Raw genomic sequence first — 19576 nt, 5'->3', positions numbered from 1 at the left:
AATATAATAAAAGAGGTTCCATTGGAAATGACAGATCTGACATTATTTGTTAATGGTTCTTGTCCAAGAGACCAGTATGGCGGACTTAAAGCTGCCTAAGCAGCATGCTCTTCTCAAAGACACTTAAACATCTTTCTTACAAAATGTTACAGCAGGGCAAGGGACAGAATTAACTGCCTTACCGAAAGCTTGATGCTTACCAGAAAATGTGGATGTGACTTTACAGAAATCCAGTATTGTTTTGGTGTTGTTCAGGATTATGTACAGCTATGGTCTCAAAAGGGAATCAAGACATCTTCTGGAACTCTAATTAAAAACAGTATGCATCTATAAATTTGTTAGGTGCAATTCAAAAACCAAGATAAGTATCCGTTGTTACAAGGGTGGCAAGGATATGGCTACATTAGGAAACTGATATGCAGATGGCGAGAAAGTGTCATCTTTCTTGCATGGTATGCCCCCACTTTTTGCTTAATTGCTGATGTGCTTTTACTGAGTGTGGCCTGGGATCCTGCCAATCAGGTGCCCAGAGCCTGGGTACCTTCCCTAAAACTGTATTGAAGCTAAAACCCAATTGCCATCCCTGGCCACATATCAGCCCCTGGTATATGGTACCCTAGGTACCCAGGGAATTGTGACCAGGGAAGACCCCTAAGGGCTGCAGCACTTATTGTGCCACCCTTAGGGGGCCGGCAGCCTGACACACACACACTGCCTTTGCAGGCTGAGTGTCCTGGTGCAGAACTAAACAAAGTCGACATGGCATACATCCCTGTGTGCCATGACCACAAACACACTGCCCTGGCATACATCAGTCACCCCTCTAGCTGGGTGCCCTATGCCAGTGGTGTGGGCACAGGCGCATGAGCCCTGTGCTCCTACAGTACCCAGGGCCATTCCTGGGCACTGTAAGTGCAGTGATGCCATTAAGAGTAAATGGTGCTGGGAGGAGGCGGCAGACCCGAGAGCAGAGGACGGCCGGGACCAGGGTTCGATTCCCGGCGCGGCAGGTTTCTGGACCAGGGTCAGCGGACTCGATAATTCTCTCGCCTCGGTGCCCACTCTGTTCAGCGATCACACTCGGCAACTCTGGGCATTAGCTTGCCTCGTCTTCACTAACGGCCCCACCAGACCGCCGGGGATGCCTGGTCTCACCCTGGAGATACCCATTAAGGGACCATCTCTCAGGGAAGCCAGGAAGGGTTTCGCAGCGGTCGAAGCGCCTTGGGACCCTACGGGTAAGTAGTGCGCTATATAAATGCCTATACATATACATACATACATTAAACCCACACTGATGCCAGTGTGGGATTTAATGTAAAATGCACTGCACTGCAGATGGCATCTTAGAGATGTCCCCTGAAACCTAACCTACAATCCACGTCTTGTTTGAGAGGCTGCCACACAGCAGATATGTTGCTGGACCCCTGGGTGGAGAGCCCCCTGCTCTCCTGAGCCTGCAACAATGCACATCCTGGGCGAGGTGCTAGTTCTCCTCCCCAGGATGGGCAGGGGGAAGCTTCAAAGGCATACCGCCTTTGTGAGCTTCTCAAGGCAACTTTCTGTACTCAGCAACTGGCCCCCACCGGTTCTGGTCCCCACTCTGGAGGGAAGACTGGCGGGAAAGCCTACGTGAGGAAAGGGGGTGAGCCAGCCTGTGCCAACTCCACCCCTCAGGTGGGAGAGGCGAGGTGAAGCACAACTCCGGCCATCTTGAGGATGGGGAGCCCTGCCAAATCAGATAGGCTCCTGCCCCCTCCCACAGGAGAGGAGCAGGATAGAGAGTGTACTCCCCCGAGGACAGGGACCTATTGGTCCCTGCCCTTCCCCTACCTGTAACACCCCTAAATTTAGTATTTAGGGGCACCTTGAACTTTCGATCCTCAGATCCAGATTTCAAAACACGAAAGAAGACCAAGAAGGAGACCTGCCGTGCAGCTGCTAACAAGAGGATGACACCAATTGACTTTGCCCCAGCATTACAGGTCTGTCGATCCTTGAACCTGCTCCTGCTAAATCCCGGCGTCTCCTGCGGACAGCAACCTCGTGAACCCCGGAGGACCAGCTTGCCTTGACCCTCTTAGAGACTGGGACTCCCACGAGCAGTGGTTCTGCTCAAACAGCAATCCCCCTGGTGCCAGCCAGGAACTGCGAATCCAACCCACTCTACTCCCGCCGAGCCCAGCCTGTGCCCGAGTTGACAAAGACCCTGAGGACGTCCCTGACCTGGAATCCAGTGCCCAAGGACCCTCCTCGATGGCCTAGACGACGCCTGCAGCCTCAGAACCAGGGACCACTCCCACTGCGACCTGCAGAGGGTAAGATTTCCCGACGTCAAAAGACACCCCTGCACAGCTAACTGTGCCCTACTCTGGGGTGCCTACCTATCCTCCAAGATTCCAACTTACCCCTCGAAGTGTTGGGTCGCTCCTGAAGATCCTCCGTCCCGAGCCTGCAGCCTTTGTCCACTTTCCGAAATTGGCATTAGAATATCATTGAGCACCCGATGGCTCAAAAGCACCCTGCACCCAGCCGGCAGAGTGTCCCTGGCAGTGCAACCTTTGTCCTAACCTACTTCCCCATTTGCCCTGAGCAAGTGACCAGGAGCCCAGCTCCCACAGCCGCGTGGCCTGCTTGCCAGCTGCCACCAACAGAAGGCCCCCTGCCTCTCATTGGATAACATTGGGCCTAACTACCTCTGCACCCGGCTGCCCCTGTGCCGTTGCGGGGGTACCAACTGTACCTACCTGACCTTGGGAGACCCCTGGGTCAATGCCCAGAGCCTTAACTTTGCCAGTCGAGTACTTACCTAAAAGCCGATTACTCACTTTTCTTCCATAGGCTAACATTGACTTTAAAATATTCATCTAAAAGCAGCCTAACAACAAATTCCGATTTGCTCACCTATTATCAGGGGAGACCTCAGTGCTGCATCTTGTAGCTCAGTAGTGACCCTAAAAAGTTATTTCAACCGTACTTACCAGTAACTTTAATTTCCTTCAATAGGATTTCATTGTCTACTTTCTGCTGAAAAAGATTTTTGAAACTTACAAATATTCTTTAAAAATTGTGCCAACTATAAAAATGTAATTACTTGCCTGTTTTAGATAGATATCCCAGTGCTGAACCTAGGTACCCGGCACTGGATTAAAAAAGTAACGCAAACCTACTTTACCTGCAGTTTCCTTCCATAGGATAACATTGGTAATTTTGCCTAGAAAAGTTTTTAAGTGTCAGCTTTTAAAATACAATACTATTCCTTAAAAATCACTACTATAACCAAAATGCTTTTACTTAACTGTTTACAGCACATGTCCTGGTACTGAATCTAGGATCCAGTCCGGTGTAGATTACTTCTATAACCAAAGTAATTAATTGCATTTAACTAGAAATTCCCATAGAGCTCAATGTTGCATTGTGTTTGAAATTATATTGCCTATTGCATCAAACTGTAACTATTGTATTCAAAGAGTCTATTGCCTATCTGAAAAGTATTTAACTAAAGTCATCAATTCTGAGAGGGTATATTTTGATACCTTGTTGGTTCTAAAATAAAACTATATCTTTTGATACAAAACAATTGGCCTAGAGTTCAGTTCTTGAGTGTGTGAGACCATTTGCTGACTGAGTGTGTAAAACAAATGCTTTACACTGTCCTCTGATACTGCGTTACTGCTCGACCCAGCGACCACTTTAGAGAGTAAGGTTAAATCTACCTTAAGCCTCTGCCAAACCTCTGGGGACTGTGGACTCTGTCCACACTGTACCTCACTTTGGTCCAGTATATACACAGAGTCATTTTCCTATACAGATTAGATGGCAAAATACTGTGCCTTGCAACAAGTCAGATGTTCAAAAGAATGAAAATTATAATTTCACAACTGATGCTATACAGAGTTCAAATAAATGTGAACTGTTTCTTTAAGGATTCAATGCAAACATCTTTGAGTGGAGTAAGGGGACTAACAGGAAGATGCTCCTGGAAATGCAAAAAGTATATGGGAAAAATTGATTTCTAAAAAGAGTTAACGTGATTTGTATGAAAATTCGGAACAGGGTGGAAGTATTTCCCATGAGGAAAGCAGATAGCCTTATAGTTCCCAAACTGTTGTTGAGGGACTTGAATACTAGGTATGGCCTCCAGACTTCTATTGACATTTATCGTGATGCACACTACACAAATTAAGTGTTACAGGTATTCTGCACAGAATTTGAGATCATTCAAAGATTTTATTGTAGTTAGTTATCAACCACAATCATCAGGTTTTGTGGCACTTACAATCAGCACTCCAGAATAAACTGGCAAACTTCTGATTCAAATGGCCTGAAGTGGCCAGATGCTCTTCTCCTTATTTTAAGGAATATGAAGTGTATTCCGGATAGGAAAACAGGTATATTGCCCTATGAAGTATTGATGTGCAGAGCAATGAGACTTCCATGTGTTCCTCCAGCTGCACTAGTTTCAAAAACTGATGACATCGTTCTGGATTACTGCAAAGGTCTGGATGATATGGTGAAACCGGTCTCTAACCAGGTGAGTAGAGCAGAACATGGACTGAATGCTGGAGATTGGGTGGTGAATCACAAACCTGTATATAAAGGCTGTTTCGCTGAAAGACAGAGGGCCTTTCCAAGCAATTTGACAACAAATAGTGCGCCTCACAGGATAAACACTGCTTACGTGAAAAGAGTAGCTGAAGCCGTGAATGGCCATTAATAATAATGGGGCTGCCCTGTGCCCCTCAGAATCTGGGGGCACAATTTTATAAAACTACAGTGAGTTCTGTTGGGAGAGCAAATGTATTTGTGTGATGCTGGTGCTTACATATATCTATATATATGGACCATCAAAGTATCCAAAAAGATGTACAGGTCTGGGTTCGTATCAAACATCGAGCGTAAACAGGATCTATTAATCATTAGATAACACACCAAAGACTGTGATTACTTGGTGTAATCTCAATCATACATCCAAGTTGCACACGCATTTGAGAAGTGAAGTCTCGTATATGGCTGTTACAAAAAAATACTTCGAAGCGTGAATTTAAAATAGGTACAAACACTTATCTATACAGATGCCGCTCACCAATAGATGCAGTTGCCCAACATCCTACTTGAAAAGTGAAGTCTGTGGTGAGTGCAGAGTACATCATGATCCCCATGCAATTCTCTGAAGAAAAATGAATGGATGATTTAACAAAAGGTTTCGCATTTACTGCCAAAGCTTTTATGAAACGTTAAAAACCACCATTAGAGGCTCACCTTAGAAATGGTTAATTTGGGCGTTGTCTTCCCTCCGCGTGATAGAAACAAATGCAGCAGGGAAGACACGTCTGATATAGTTAGAGAAAGACGGCTATTGCTTGAGCATGCACGTCCTCTCAGCGGTGCAGCACTGTCATCCTCGTCATGCCGTGCAAAGCTTGGCGCTAGCTATCCTGAGGGGATAGAATGCGTCATTACGTACATGGTCATTGCTTTCACAACGCATCAGGAAGGATACAATGTATTCAACATGAAGGAGCGTGTTGACTGACACCAAGGGTATAACCTAGTTAATAAATGGTCATGAATGCAAATCCGTTAAAAACCGGCACTAATGTTAATTAGGGACACTTGGTGTTCAGCAGTGGCCACAGTATTTTGTGAAATATATGAAACCCCACGGTTAAAGTCCGCGCCGCAGTGGGTGAAAAGAAAACTAAGTCAAACCACAAATGCACTTTATGTAATCTAGATCCTTCACGCTGGATACATTGTATCCTTCCGGTCGCGTTATTAAATTGATGGCGATGTACGTAATGACACTTTCAATCTCTTCAGCATAGCTAAAGCTGAGCCTCCTATAGCTTGACGAAGATGACTGTTTCACCATCAAGCTTCCAATACGTATTCTCACGGAGAGGACGTGCAAGCTCACGCAGCAGCTGTCTTCAATTATAGCAGGCGAGTCTTCCCTAACACATCTGCTTCCTTCACAAGGAGGCAAGACAATATCTGTGTAAGCCATTTCTAAGGTGAACACCTCATTATTTTTTGGGTTTTTTTTTATGTTTCATAAACGCTTTGCCAGTAAAAGTGAAATTTTTGTTAAAACAATGTGGATACGGTTCATAGTAGGACTCCATCCAGGCTTGGAGAGGTCTCATCCCTAAACGGCCATTTATAGGCCATTTTTAGGTCTCGCCTGTCGATGCGCATGCGCATCGAGCAAGCGAGACTATGGGGGCTTATCAACTCTTTATCCACACTGCAAGGAATCGTGGCGATTCCTTGCAGTGCCCGTGACTTTTAAGCTCAATGCGCATGCGCATTGAGCTTAAAAGCGCGTGCACGTCCGTCTTTGTTTACCCGCTCCGCCCCCTCCCCTTCCCGCCGTGTCGCATTTCTCCTCCCCCCTCCCCTCTCTTCACTCCGTCTCGTTTGTTTAATTTAACCCGCTCCGCCCCCTCCCCTTCCCGCCGCCTCTCCCTACGATCCATGATGCACCACAGAGTAGCAGCCTGTTTTCTGTGTTTTTTTCTGTCTACTTTCCCACAGACGCTACTCACACAGCGAAGTCACGTTCCTCAGCAACAAGCTACAGCTGCGGTTCGGATCGGCTACTTAAACCCACTCGAGAACACTGCACTTCAACCGCCGAGTTCCTGGCAGGCAGCAGAAAGTGTAGCTACAGGGCTGGACTAAATGCCAAGTAAGTGGGAGACTTGGGGGTTACTGTAGCCCAGGCCCCGTCATCAGGCACAGCCCTGCACTAACCTGAACGGGCTGCTTTACTGCAATCCCTCCTTAACCTTAATCCCTCTACTTGAAACCCCTTATCTACCGTCAGAGTGCAAACCTTTCTCGGATCCCTGCCAGTGAGCTTTTGGAGTTTTCCTTGATCACCTTAAATTTGTTTTTATTCCGCATTTAGCAATAGCAAAATTACCTCGCATTTCTCCTCCCCCCTCCCCTCTCTTCCCTCCGTCTCGTTTGTTTAATTTAACCCGCTCCGCCCCCTCCCCTTCCCGCCGCCTCTCCCTACCCGTCTTTTTGTTTCTTTTCTTGAGTAGGCCTGTCGGTATGTAGGAAATTATAATGATACATTACTTCTCATGTATTAAAATGTATCGCTTCCTTATTTTACGGTATTGTAAAGACTGCCTGCACTAAAATCGATATATTATCGTTATCAAGTTTTGGGCACTCACTCAGTGGGCTGTCTTGCTGAAATATTATCGTTTGTGCTGCTTTACTGCAATCCCTCCTTAACCTTAATCCCTCTACTTGAAACCCCTTATCTACCGTCAGAGTGCAAACCTTTCTCGGATCCCTGCCAGTGAGCTTTTGGAGTTTTCCTTGTTTTTTTTCTGATCACATGTGCAAAGTTGACTGAAAAGGAGTGCTGTTCATTGCTAGGGCTGGTTTGCGCCACTCCTTAATTTTATATGTTTGGCAGATACCCTTTGCATACTGACTGTTTGCAGATTTTTTTTTTTACCAAGCCAGACCTCTTGGACTTTCTAGAGCGTATTGCAAAGTGCCGCCTTGACTCAGAGAGCCATAAATGTGGGTAATGCCAGGCACGGGCTCAAATAATTGGAAAAAAAACTAAGAAGATCTCACCAGGTCTAACGTATCGAGAGTTGGGGCTTTATAAAGCACACTGGCTTTAAGTGCTAGGCAGTTTATGGCCACGGCATTTGTTTGTTTCAACTTTACTCTAATTCATCATGGAAGTCTTTCTCCTGCTCACCCTCACTCACCCTCACCCACCCTCACCCTCACTCACCCTCACCCACCCTCACCCTCACTCACCCTCAACCCCTCACCCTCACACAGTGCAATAGGTCTCGGAGCATTTGAGTTAGAGCTTTTAGAAATGTTTATGGCTTTTTTTTTTTTATTCTTTAGCATTGGCTACAGGAAACAAAAATGCTAAAGATTTACAAAAAAACCCATAAACAATTCTAAAAGCACTAACTCTAATGCTGCGAGACCTATTGCATTTCCAATGCTTGTTGATCCAGGTGACTCGCTTTTTAGATCTCCTGTGATCAGGCGCGGTGCATCCATTGGGGCGTAGGGGCGTAGCCCCACTAAGCCCCATGGACCTACCGCGTGGTCACTAAAAGCCCAATACAAATATTTTAAAAAATCACGCTATCTGCTGGCCGGGAAACCAGGAGACACCCGACTTTCCCGGAGTGCGCAAGGGGGAGGGGGGGAGGGGGGGAGGGGGGTAGGGGGATGGGCCTGCTGCAGCTGCGCAAGTGTATTTTTGGGCACAAGCATGCCCGCGAATGCGCAGATCGTTTTCCTGTTAATTCCCCCTTAGAGAGAGGACCAGGGGGCGGGCCGCAGCCCCCGGGGTTACACAGGGCGACAGGGGCGGCTGGTGACATTTGAAAGTGGTGGGCGTACACTAATTTGCATATTGCACCACAGCGAGCCCGAACCACCTTGCATCCATACAGCATTCATGCATCCACCCATCCATCCATCCATCCACCCATCCATCCATCCACCAATTCTGCATCCATCCTGCATCCATCATTCATTCATGCATCCACTCATCCTGCATCCACCCTGCATCCATCATTCATTCATGCATCCACCCATTCATTCATGCATCCACCCATCCATCCATCCTGCATCCTTCATTCATTCATGCACCCATCCATCCATCCACCCATCCATCCTGCACCCATCATGCATTCATGCATCCATCCATCCATCCACCATCCATCCTGCATCCATCCATCATTCATGTATTTTTATGACCATATAACTTGCACACAGCTTGTCAGTGTTCAATACCAGTCTCGAACCTTGTACTCCAGCACCAATGATACATGATTATTAATTGTTTTTAAAACCTGTACTTATTCGACACCAATTTCACACCTTAGTCGGAACATCATTTTTATTTGTTTTTGAAAATATCTATTTATTGAACACAAAAGTAAGTTATGTATGCATTTTTATGGCTCAATAAGAGGCTCAAACCTGGTTTCCCAGCACCAAAGTCGGCCGCGCTAACCATCATTGAGTATTGGTGTGTGTGTGTGTGTGTGTGTGTGTGTGTGTGTGTGTGTGTGTGTGTGTGTGTGTGTGTGTGTGTGTGTGTGTGTGTGTGTGTGTGTGTGTGTGTGTGTGTGTGTGTGTGTGTGTGTGTGTGTGTGTGTGTGTGTGTGTGTGTGTGTGTGTGTGTGTGTGCGTGTGTGCGTGTGTGCGCGTGTGCGTGTGTGCGCGTGTGCGTGTGTGCGCGTGTGTGTGCTCTCTGTTTTGCACTCTTCTGCTTGAACTTGCCTTTTCTGCCCTCCGTTTTGCCTTTCCTGCTCATTTTTCTGCCTCTATTTTGCCTTTATTGCTCATTTTTCTGCCACTGTTTTGCGCCTTTCTGTTCGTTGCGGACCTTTATTTAGCCTTTCTATGCTGGTTTCGAACCTTTATTTTGCATCTTGCTGCTGGTTTCTGACCTCTTTTTTGCCTCCTCGTGCTCCCTTCTGACCTTCTGCTCTTTCTGCTTGTTTCTCCCCTTTATTTGGCCTCTTGCTGCTTGTTTCTTACCTTTAATCCCCCTCTTTCAGGTTGTTTCTCACCTTTATATTACTCAATCTCCTCTTTGCTGAACTTCATTCTGCCTCTTTCTGACCTTTATTCTGATTCTTACTGCTAGTTTCTCATCTTTAACTTACCTCTTTCTTGACTCTTACTTTTCATCTTTCTGTTTTTTTCCCCAGACCACGGGAGGAACCTCAAGGCCCCCGAGGTCCCAGCCAGCTCTCCGCCTCCTACGTGAGCAGGGATTGCTGCTGGAAAGGCAACTCCCTACGTGCAGGAGCAATCGTATCTTTAATATATGCATTTCTTGTCTAATCATGGCACAAATAATGCATCTTAGAGCACAATAGTTTAAATAAATGTTAGAAGTTTCCTTCGTGTCTTATTTCTTTTATTGTGGACAAGTAGGAGGAAGAGAGAGAAAGGGTATGTCCTGTTAACGCGATCCCTGAGATGGTGGAGTGTTGTGTTCTGGGGTGCAACTCACTTGTTTCTCTGGAAAGGTTGGAAAGCCAAGTGAGGCACTATAGCTAGTCGGACTCTGGCTCATAAATAGAGAAGGTGGTGTGCTGACTCCGTGCTCATGAACAGCAGTTGCATTCTCGTACGTCTAGGTGCTAGTGTCTGACCAGAGAAAATAAAGGTTGTTGTTTTGCCTTGTCCATAGTGCCTAGACGAAAGTCCAGGAAAAGAACAAAACACGAAACCATGAGCTGGTTCTGTGTGAAAATATATTATGACGCAAAGGAAAGCGTACTATGTAGTAACATGTGCAAAGGAAATGCAGCCTACATTGTGCACAATTAGAAATAGAGAAAATGTAAATGGGCCATGCGAGTAATACACAACACTAACTCTTATAGAGTGCTTCAAAAAAAGAAAAACGAAAAAAGGAGTGCTTGAAAAATGAGCTGTGGAAGAACATAAAGGAACGCACTATACTTAAGGAGAGGGACAAACGCACAAAGAGAAAGTTAAGGTCACACAAGCTCACAAATAAGAAGCAAGCTAATGAAAAGGAGATAGAAGCTAACCAATCGTAAGTAACGGGCAGGCTTGAAGCCCTCTTTTACCTGCCAATACATCTCACAACAAACAGCACATTCGTTTTCTTGTACACAAGACCCAAGAATCTTAAAATTGTTCAACTGAGGAGAACTACCCTCTTTGTCTAGCTTTTTCTACTGTAGCATTGAGACTCAAAGGTGGAAAGCATACTGCTACAATACATAAAAGAAAAATCAACAAACTGGCAGACAAACAGAAAATCTAAAATATTTTGACGAGTCTCTGAAATCAGTGAAAGAAGCAATGTAGAACATAGGCTAGACGAAATCCTTTGAGAAGAAACAAGTGAAAGCAGGTATAATCACTGGAATACATTTGCAATAATCAAAATGCTACCTGTTCAGGATTTCTCTTCTGTGCTCTCTACAGGGTTGGCACAGGTTTTCTTGCACGAGAGCTAGAAGAAGAAAAAAAAAATTTTTTTTCAAAATACTTCATTTAATTTTGCCATCAACTCTATAATGTAAGCAGGCTTCAACCAGCGAAAATGTCATGGCTTTCATTAAGATGCCTGAAAAATCTTAACGGCTATAAGAGTCACACTGTAAAGGAGTATGTGTTTTTACGGACTACCATACAGAATTCTGAATTCCTGGTATTTCAAAACATTTTACTTGAAGTAAAGGTATATTATACAGCAAAACTCCTTGTATGCAAGCACTATTTTATGTCACGGATTGCACTGTACATCAAACGTAGAGACAATTGTTTAAAAAAAATGTGATAAATAAGTGTACTACATTAAGTATGTGCACATCAGAGGCCAACTTTAAGCGTTAACAGTTAACCCTTTAAAGCACTGTTGATACTCTACCATTGCAGTGCAGACTGTTTTTCAAACTTGTCAAAGTGAGTTAAAAGCAAATTACTAATACCAAAAGTAGTCACTGAAAAGAGTAGCATGGCAAAAAAGGTAAAAGTAGTTTATCTTTTATAGAAGTTTACGATGTTGGTTATTCTCACATTCGGGTTTTTGTCCATTTAAATATCATCTAACTCAGAAGACTCCCAGCGAAATTCCACCCAAGCCACATTAATGACACATACTTTCCAAATTTCAGCAGCTGATATTTACTGATGTCGGGCATAAGTTAGGAATTCATATTGTAAAATTATTGCAGGGAAGCCACTCTGACTTCTCCAGAATAGGATAAATGCAATTCATAAGCTCAGAAAAAGTAAAAGCCACTCACGGTGGTGACCAAACCAAAGGCAGAGAAGCACTCTGCAGGGTCAAAGACAAAACCTATATAGCAAATCTATACATCTGAAATTTCGCACAATCTTTCTTTTCCATTAAACGAATAACACAATCAAATTAAGACAAAAAAGCCCACTGCACGTTCGTATCACACATACTGCTACTGAATGGGCATCGGCAGTAGCGGTTACATTTGTGCACCAAGGTGATATCTCACAGTATAAAAGTGGTGGTAAGCACAATCAGTCTGACAAAAAAAACCCTATTTTTAGTACTCCTTATTTATTTTTTAATCCTGTCGTTAATGGGCAAGACAGTCAGCATCACATCAAAAGGATGTCGTTTTTTTCAGGATACTTTCCTACTTCTTAGATAAGAAAGGCTCTGGATACTCCTAGGTCTTCAATACAAAGATCTAGGACAAGCTGTAGTTAAATATTTATAAAGTGCACAAGACATACACCACACTTCCCTTGACCAGCAGACACAGTCAATCTCCCTGTTGATCTTACAAACCTACATTCTAGTTACATGCTCCAAAACCAATTCTGCCAAAAAGTAGCAGGCAAGATGAAATCCCACTCCACCCACAAAAGAATATTATATATATATGATAGATAGATAGAGAGAAAACGTTTCAAAATTGTCAACATACGACGAAGTCCTTGCATATGTATGTACATTAAGTTTCGTAGAAGAAATATTTTCCAGCCACGTATCTATCATCTCTTTTGCTTGTTCTCGAGCATTCCAACAAATTAAAATGTAACAGAGGGTTGATTTACACGCTTCTCTGCCGTCCAAAACAATTTTATTTCACTATTTTTCAGTAAAAAGTTTAGATTCACTCATCTTTGCTCTCATAATTAATATGACACGCACCCAACTACCATTGAAAAATGTCCTATTCATATACCTAGCTCTCTTCGATGTCGGTAATAGCATAGCTGCCACTTAACTCGCACCCGCTTACACAAAACCTCTCAGAACATCTCCCTTAACTCCTGCATACCTAGTCCAGGCATAACTTGAAGCACGGAATTCTAGCTCTATAAAACAAAACACATTTGCGGTGTACTTCTATAGCTCCTAAAGACTTCCCTTATTTTTTCTTTCAATTGACAGCTACTTTGCATTATTAAGTGAATGCACTCACCTAATACACAAGTAAAGTGTTCCAAGCCATTCTCTGTCAAGTCCACACCCACTACTTGGGTTCCTCACGCAGCACTCCACTAATCATTGCTGCTGCTCCCCGAATCATGTTATCAATCCGGGTAACGGGTTCCTCTGCAAGTCTCCTTTCGCCTGTAGATCCATTTATCAGATACGACCAACGTCCACATACGCCACTAAGGACACACACTAGACTCCCCCCACCCTTCTGCTATCCTACTCCGGATTCTACTCAACACAGACCCTACAACATCTTAATAAACCATGGCCTCCTATGCACGGAGCAGTCCGGATTCGAGTCCTGTGAGGCTAGGTCAGAATAGTTACATAGTCAGCTACCCACCCAACCTATCTAAAAATGCAGCCAAATCCCTTAAACACTGACTTCTTAAATCTTACCCAGAAACCCTAATCTCTGACCCATATTACAAAATAAATAATAATAAATAAAGGAGCCATCTGCATGATGAATCTTAGAGGGGAGGGATCGGCAGCGGTCGCAGATGTCTCAACCCCACGAACAAGCTTCATGTGTTGGGACAGTAAGCGCTCTGCTCAGTTGGGGAGGTGGAAGGTTTATTGTCCGCCGGGCAGGGAGGCAGGGGGTTTCTACGTTTTGACTTTGTTTAGTTTTTGTTTCAGTTGTACGTTCCTAACTAGGTTGGCTCTTTACATGCACATGCAGCTTATGCTCCGATACCTCTTCACACACTCAGACACGAAGACCCGGCCGCAGCGGCCTTATATGAGCGGCCGGTGGTGGTCTACACGACGTGACACACACCTTAGTGATAAACTAATAGAAGCACGGGGGCCCAATATGAGCTTCCGCACACCCGGGACCTCGGTCCATGTATTAAACCCGATGACACTGATGCACTTGCTCACCGAAGACCATTGCTAGTTACGATTTTTCGGCACTAGACCCCCAATCACGATCATTGGTCCCCCCCTCACTAACAATTATTTCGTGGAATGTAAATGGACAAGGTCATAAAATTAAACGAGGGCTGGTCCTCCAATATCTTAAGAGGAAAGCACCTACTTTGGCCCTGCTACAGGAAACACATCTGGTAGGAACGGCCTGCAAGGCTCTTAATCGGTGGGGTTTCAAGATGATCACGCACGCAGAGTTCTCAGCTGGCTCCCGTGGGGTGGGGATCCTCGCTCAAAAGAACGCTCCACTACTAATCAAACGCACTTGGACTGATGACCAGGGGCGCTTTGCTGCGGTCCATTGTCAATGGGAGGGTCGACCATACAATACACTATCAGTATACGTCTCCCCGACGCTAAACCAAGGGGCCTTCCAAGACCTGGGTAAACTACTGCTTAAACTCCCAGAGGGGGAACTAATCATTGGAGGCGACTTCAACGCAGTACTGAACGCAGCAGTGGATCGACAGCCTCCTCGTGAGGCTGCCAGGTCTAGCCGAATGTTTAACGACTTCCTGGAGGCGTTGGGACTGGTGGATATGTGGAGACTTAAACATCCCCATGACCGTCATTACACATTTCACTCGGGGGCCCACAATAGTCTCTCTAGAATAGATTACATGTTCACATTGGCGATCCCCCCGGAAAAGATCACGGTCCTGGAGCTCCTCCCAAGGGGATATCAGATCATTCCCCGGTACACCTCACCTACTCAACACAACCCACCAGACGGTAAAGGATATTTCCGATCTATCCAGGATATCCCAAAAATAGAGCGATTATGAAAGCACTGACAACCTCCATCACACACTACTTTGAAGAAAATCCAGACTCTGTAGATTCGCCCTCGGTTCTATGGGAGGCATACAAGGTAGTGATTAGAGGACAAGCTATCTCCACTATCACTAAACACAAAAAAGAGCAGAGGGCAACTGTTGAGTCACTGGAAACAGTGGTCCGGACCGCGTAATTAGCCCACACCTCAGATCACAGGGAGGACACGGCCCACACACTAACACTGGCATCACAGGAATACAAGGCATATGTAGAGGACATAACCAAAACAAGACTGACTGACACATAGCATAGGGTCTACGAATTAGGTGACAAGACGGGGAGAATGCTTGTGTGGCTTGAACGGAAGGATAGGACCAATAGATGGATTGCCACGTTAGCGCTCCCAGATGATACACACACTACTTCTCCCCTACGAATAGTGGACGAATTGGCCACATATTATGAAACCGTATGCACCGCACGGGGTGGGAGGACGGAGGACGACAGCATGCAATTCCTTCAAGACATACCCCTGGACACGCTGTCCCAGGAGGACGCACAAACGCTTGAGGGCGACTTAACAGGAGAGGAGTGGGGGGGGGGGGGGGGGGTTTTGGGAGAGGCCCTAGCAGCGTTACATACTGGAAAAGCAATGGAACCTAATGGCATACCCGTGGAACTCTATAAGACAATGGCGCGACATATAATCCCATACATGCTTCCAATGTATAACGATTGCCTGACAAGATGCGAGCTCACAGCTGACCAAAGGCTAGCCACCATTGTCGTAGTACAAAAACCTGGCAAACCTCCTGACCAAACGTCTTCATATAGGCCAATCTCCCTAATGAATGTGGATGCAAAAGCCCTAGCAAAACTCCTGGCACTACGACTACAGCCCCATCTCACAGCCCGAATATACCCGGACCAATCGGGCTTTATGCCCGGTAGAAACACATCACTTAACCTACGGCGCATTAATGGAGTCCTACACCGCATTCCCATGCTACGGGAAGACGCGGCCATCCTTTCCCTTGATGCAACAATGGCCTTTGACCTTGTAGAGTAGTCATTTCTGTTCACGGTACTTAGAAAAATGGGCTTTGGCCCTAAATTTTATAGTAGGGTTAAGCTCCTATACACTGCGCCAATGGCACAAGTGGTTGCCAATGGCCATACATCCCGTACATTCACACTGGGGCGCGGAACGAGGCAGGGATGCCCCTTGTCCCCGCTTCTCTTTGTAAGTAAGTAAAATATTTATTTGTATATGATTAATTAAAATCTTTACAAAATTGAAAAATGTCCATAGTAATTTTTGCTTTAACGTAACAAACAAACAAAAAACAAAGAATAAGGTGCATAAAATTACAGTGATGTTAACAGTTATATGGTTAGCATCATAGGATTAAAAGTTCATATGGCGGGGGGAGGAGCCTAACCAGCAACCATGATGGCCGCCTGATCTCTCGGCTCCGCCGACCCTCTCGCTTTTCTCCCGTTTTCCGCCTAATCCTGCGACCTATCCTGCTACTACGTGACATCGGCGGAAACGGGAAGAGACCCCGGATCTATTGGTGTGCTTTCTGGCTGGATCCCGGCGGCGCGCCTACTGAAACATCTTCTCCCCCGCCTCGCGCTGCGCGGCTACGGCCGGGTCTTTGTTCTCGGACTGGGGCCGGCCTCGCTCATTACAACAGCCGCTGTGGCCGGTGGACCACCTACGGCGGTTTAAGCCTCGTCCTGCTCCCTGTGGTGTGCTTCCTTGTTTTTCAGGGGCGCGCACATCGCCGCTACGGGAAACACTTTGTATCGTGTTTTTCACCCGGATACAACATTATCGGATACTTTGTCTCCCTACGCGCCGGGCTGGGCGCCATCTTACAGGCTAATCTCCCTTTCTGAAGCAGCGGACCCTGGGCTGCTACCGAAGATACAGCTGTCCATCCACACCACGCTAATACTCTGCGCCCATGTAGTGTGCCTCCCCTGTGCCTCAAGACTGATTGTGCTGTTACTCGGACTTCGGCGGTGCTCGGCTGGCCATGGATGGCAATGGTGGATGGCTAGACGGGCAGTGCTGCCCTTGTTCGCCCTGCTTGCTGAGGACTGTTGAACCCTCTCATTCCGGTGCATCAGTGTCGCTCAGTGATGTGATGTGCGCCCTGGCTACTCTGAGAGCAGCTCTTCATTCTGCTACTCGTGTATTGGGAGACCGGCTAGCTTTGATTTCCTCTGTTGCACCGCTGCTTGAACATGGACGCTCCCGGGAGCAGGACACGGTGTCTCATTCTGATGCTGCCCTCTGTTGTTCCTCCTCTCCGGCTATCACGGGCACACAGCAGGTGCGAGACCCAATTGCAGTCAAGATGCCGGCTGTACTATTCTGGGGACAGGCTGCAGTTTCGGGATATGTAGTGTGGCTAGAGCACTGTAGCTGGACGTCACGTCTAGTTTCTCCTCCTGAGGACCCTGGAGTGTCTCGATTCCTCATCCTGAAGCGACTCCTATTGACTGGTCTTTCCAATCCCGGAGAAACTCGGTTGTGCGTTATCCTTGATTCTGCCGCGGACTCCTACACGGCAGTGTATCGGATGGACTACATTGATCGTCCCCCCGCTCGGATCATGATACTTGGATCGCTTGCCTCCTGCAAGATGTCTACCGTGAGGCCGGACTACGTCGCTGCTCCATATCGCAGGGGGCAGGGTTGAGTGTGCCCCCCCATCATGTCGGGACTGTTTTACTTGTACTGCTGGGTCACTGATGGACTGCCGGGGATATCGACTATGGGTATTGTATTGGTCGCGGGGTCTGGGATCGGGCGGCCGGAATGAAACTGTATGGTGCTTTGGGGATATTCGATGGCCCTCCTCCGATCTTCTGTGAATTACGTTTTTTCTCTTTCCTCTCTTTTTCTCTTTCTACTCTAAATTTCGGGTTCGGTTTGTGGGCGACAGGCACGCAGCTTGGGGGGGGGGGGTAGGCCGTAGCCTCCGCATACGTGCAGGGTGGGGGGTAGGGGTTTTGTTTTAGTTTCAGTTTCTATGGACCTTTTTTCTCGTGTTTTCTTCCTTTTTCTCTTCCTTTTCTTTTTCTTTTTTCTCCCTTCGGGTTGTCAGGTGCTTCGGGGTAGTGTTACCTATTCTCTCCGCTGTCGCTGCTGTCATTTTTGTGGATTTGGGTGTTCTGAGTCCGTGGGGCGGGCGATGGCCAACGTGTACTGTTTTATTGTGCTAGTATCCTGATGGTCACTATCCTTTGTTGCTGTTAATTTTACTCCTCGTTTTGCTCATGACTCGCTGGCTCGTTGCCTGCCATTGCTTTTAGTGGATTGAATGCACCTGATCCTTTTTTCTCTTCAAAACGTTAAAAATTAACCTTATACATCCTGTGCCTGGTGGTCCCACTTCAGTTTAGCCACGTCTCAGACAATTATCGTTTGTACATTCATTGGGACTGCTGAGTTGAAATATCCGTACTTTTTGTGCTATTGATTGCTTTCGAGGCCGGCCTGTATGGTTGTAGGCCCGTATTTGTACGCTTGCTATGCACAATAAAGGTTTTCAAAAATTTAAAAAAAAAAAAAAAAAAAGTTCATATGGCATGGTTAAGTCTCTTTCTTATTTGGTCAAAGAACTTCACAACTTGACAGTTCAGTTTAGTGTCGCTAGTAGAAAAGCACAATATGGCTGCCTGTCTGCAGGTCCGGACGGCATAAAGGTTAAAAAAAGGACGTAAGAGATTGAACCTCAAGTCCTTTACGCTAGGGCAGATGCAAATCACATGAATTATGTCTTCCTTGCCGGTTTTGCACATGCGACACTGTTGTGAAGGGTTATTTCTCTCCCAAGGTGGAAGATGTGGAAGTATGGGAATTACACCAAGTCGTAATTTTAGGAATTTTTCTTTAACATTTATTTTCATGCCGATACTGAAGTACGCTTGTGGCCGCAATTTTTCATAGGCTCCCACCGTTAGCCATCCATGTGCTCGGTTTGCTAGGTCTTTCTTGTCTTCTATCGCTGAGATTATGCTAGCTGATTTTTTAGCTACTTTTTTAAAGGACAAGAGATCCATTGATGTTTCCCAGGTTTCAGTCAGGCCTAGAACTTTGAGCGATTCATATAAGTAGGCTCTCGGCGCGAGGTTGCGGTGCCGAAGTAGTTCTTCCCATAAGTTTGCACATAGAGATCCAGCATCTGCATTGCAAATTTTATGCCAGTTTGTTGCATACACGCTCCGCCTCTCTAGAGTTTGTTTCAGGATACCGAATTCTAGTCTAATCTGAGCCGGGGAAACGTACTTCGGAAGATTGAAAATAGCCCTGTATGAATTGGCAATGAGAGTGTCCAGTAACACCGCGTCCTTACCATGGTGTGATTCACTCCCATATGTGAGAGTCGGTTTTAATTTGGCACTCAATAGATCGAGAAGAGGTTTCAGTGTCAGATCGGGTAATTTACCCTTCAATGCTTTTAAAGCCATGTAAGTCATTGTAGCCTTCCCTCGCAAAGAATTAAACTGCGCCCTCGAAGTGTTATTTGAGTCCAGGATTACTCCCAGGTACTTATATGTGGTGACCTGGTCAAGCTTTTCGCCATTCAAGTACCAGCAAGGGTTCTTTTTTTTCTTATAGTTCACAGTCATCACCTTTGATTTATTGAAGTTTATTTGTAGGGCATTTTTTTCTGAAAAGGCATTGGTTATGTTCAAAAGATGTTGGAGGCCCATTGGAGTCCGACTTATCAGCAACAGGTCATCCGCATATAACAGGTTTGAGAGGATGATTTTCCCTAGTTTTGGTGCGTGATTGGAGCATTTGTCTAGTTGCCCAGGTAAGTCGGCTAAAAAAAGATTGCATAGGAT

At 45.8% G+C, this 19576-nt stretch overlaps 1 protein-coding gene across 1 annotated transcript in view; it reads right to left on the bottom strand.

The window, feature by feature from the left end:
• The window catches only part of RBM44 (RNA binding motif protein 44), a 1989784-nt gene that overhangs the window by 1807849 nt on the left and 162359 nt on the right, over positions 1-19576 (bottom strand). Inside the window, exon 3 of the mRNA XM_086956335.1 lies at positions 10954-11014. Coding sequence (XP_086812461.1) covers positions 10954-11014 — 61 coding nt within the window. The remainder of the gene's footprint in view (positions 1-10953; positions 11015-19576) is intronic.

The sequence above is a fragment of the Lissotriton vulgaris genome, chromosome 2_1 (assembly GCF_964263255.1).
Source record: "Lissotriton vulgaris chromosome 2_1, aLisVul1.2, whole genome shotgun sequence".
In the NCBI taxonomy this organism is placed as follows: Eukaryota; Metazoa; Chordata; class Amphibia; order Caudata; family Salamandridae; genus Lissotriton; species Lissotriton vulgaris.
The sequence above is the reverse complement of the archived record's forward strand: the minus strand, read 5'-3'. Positions and strand labels throughout refer to the sequence as shown.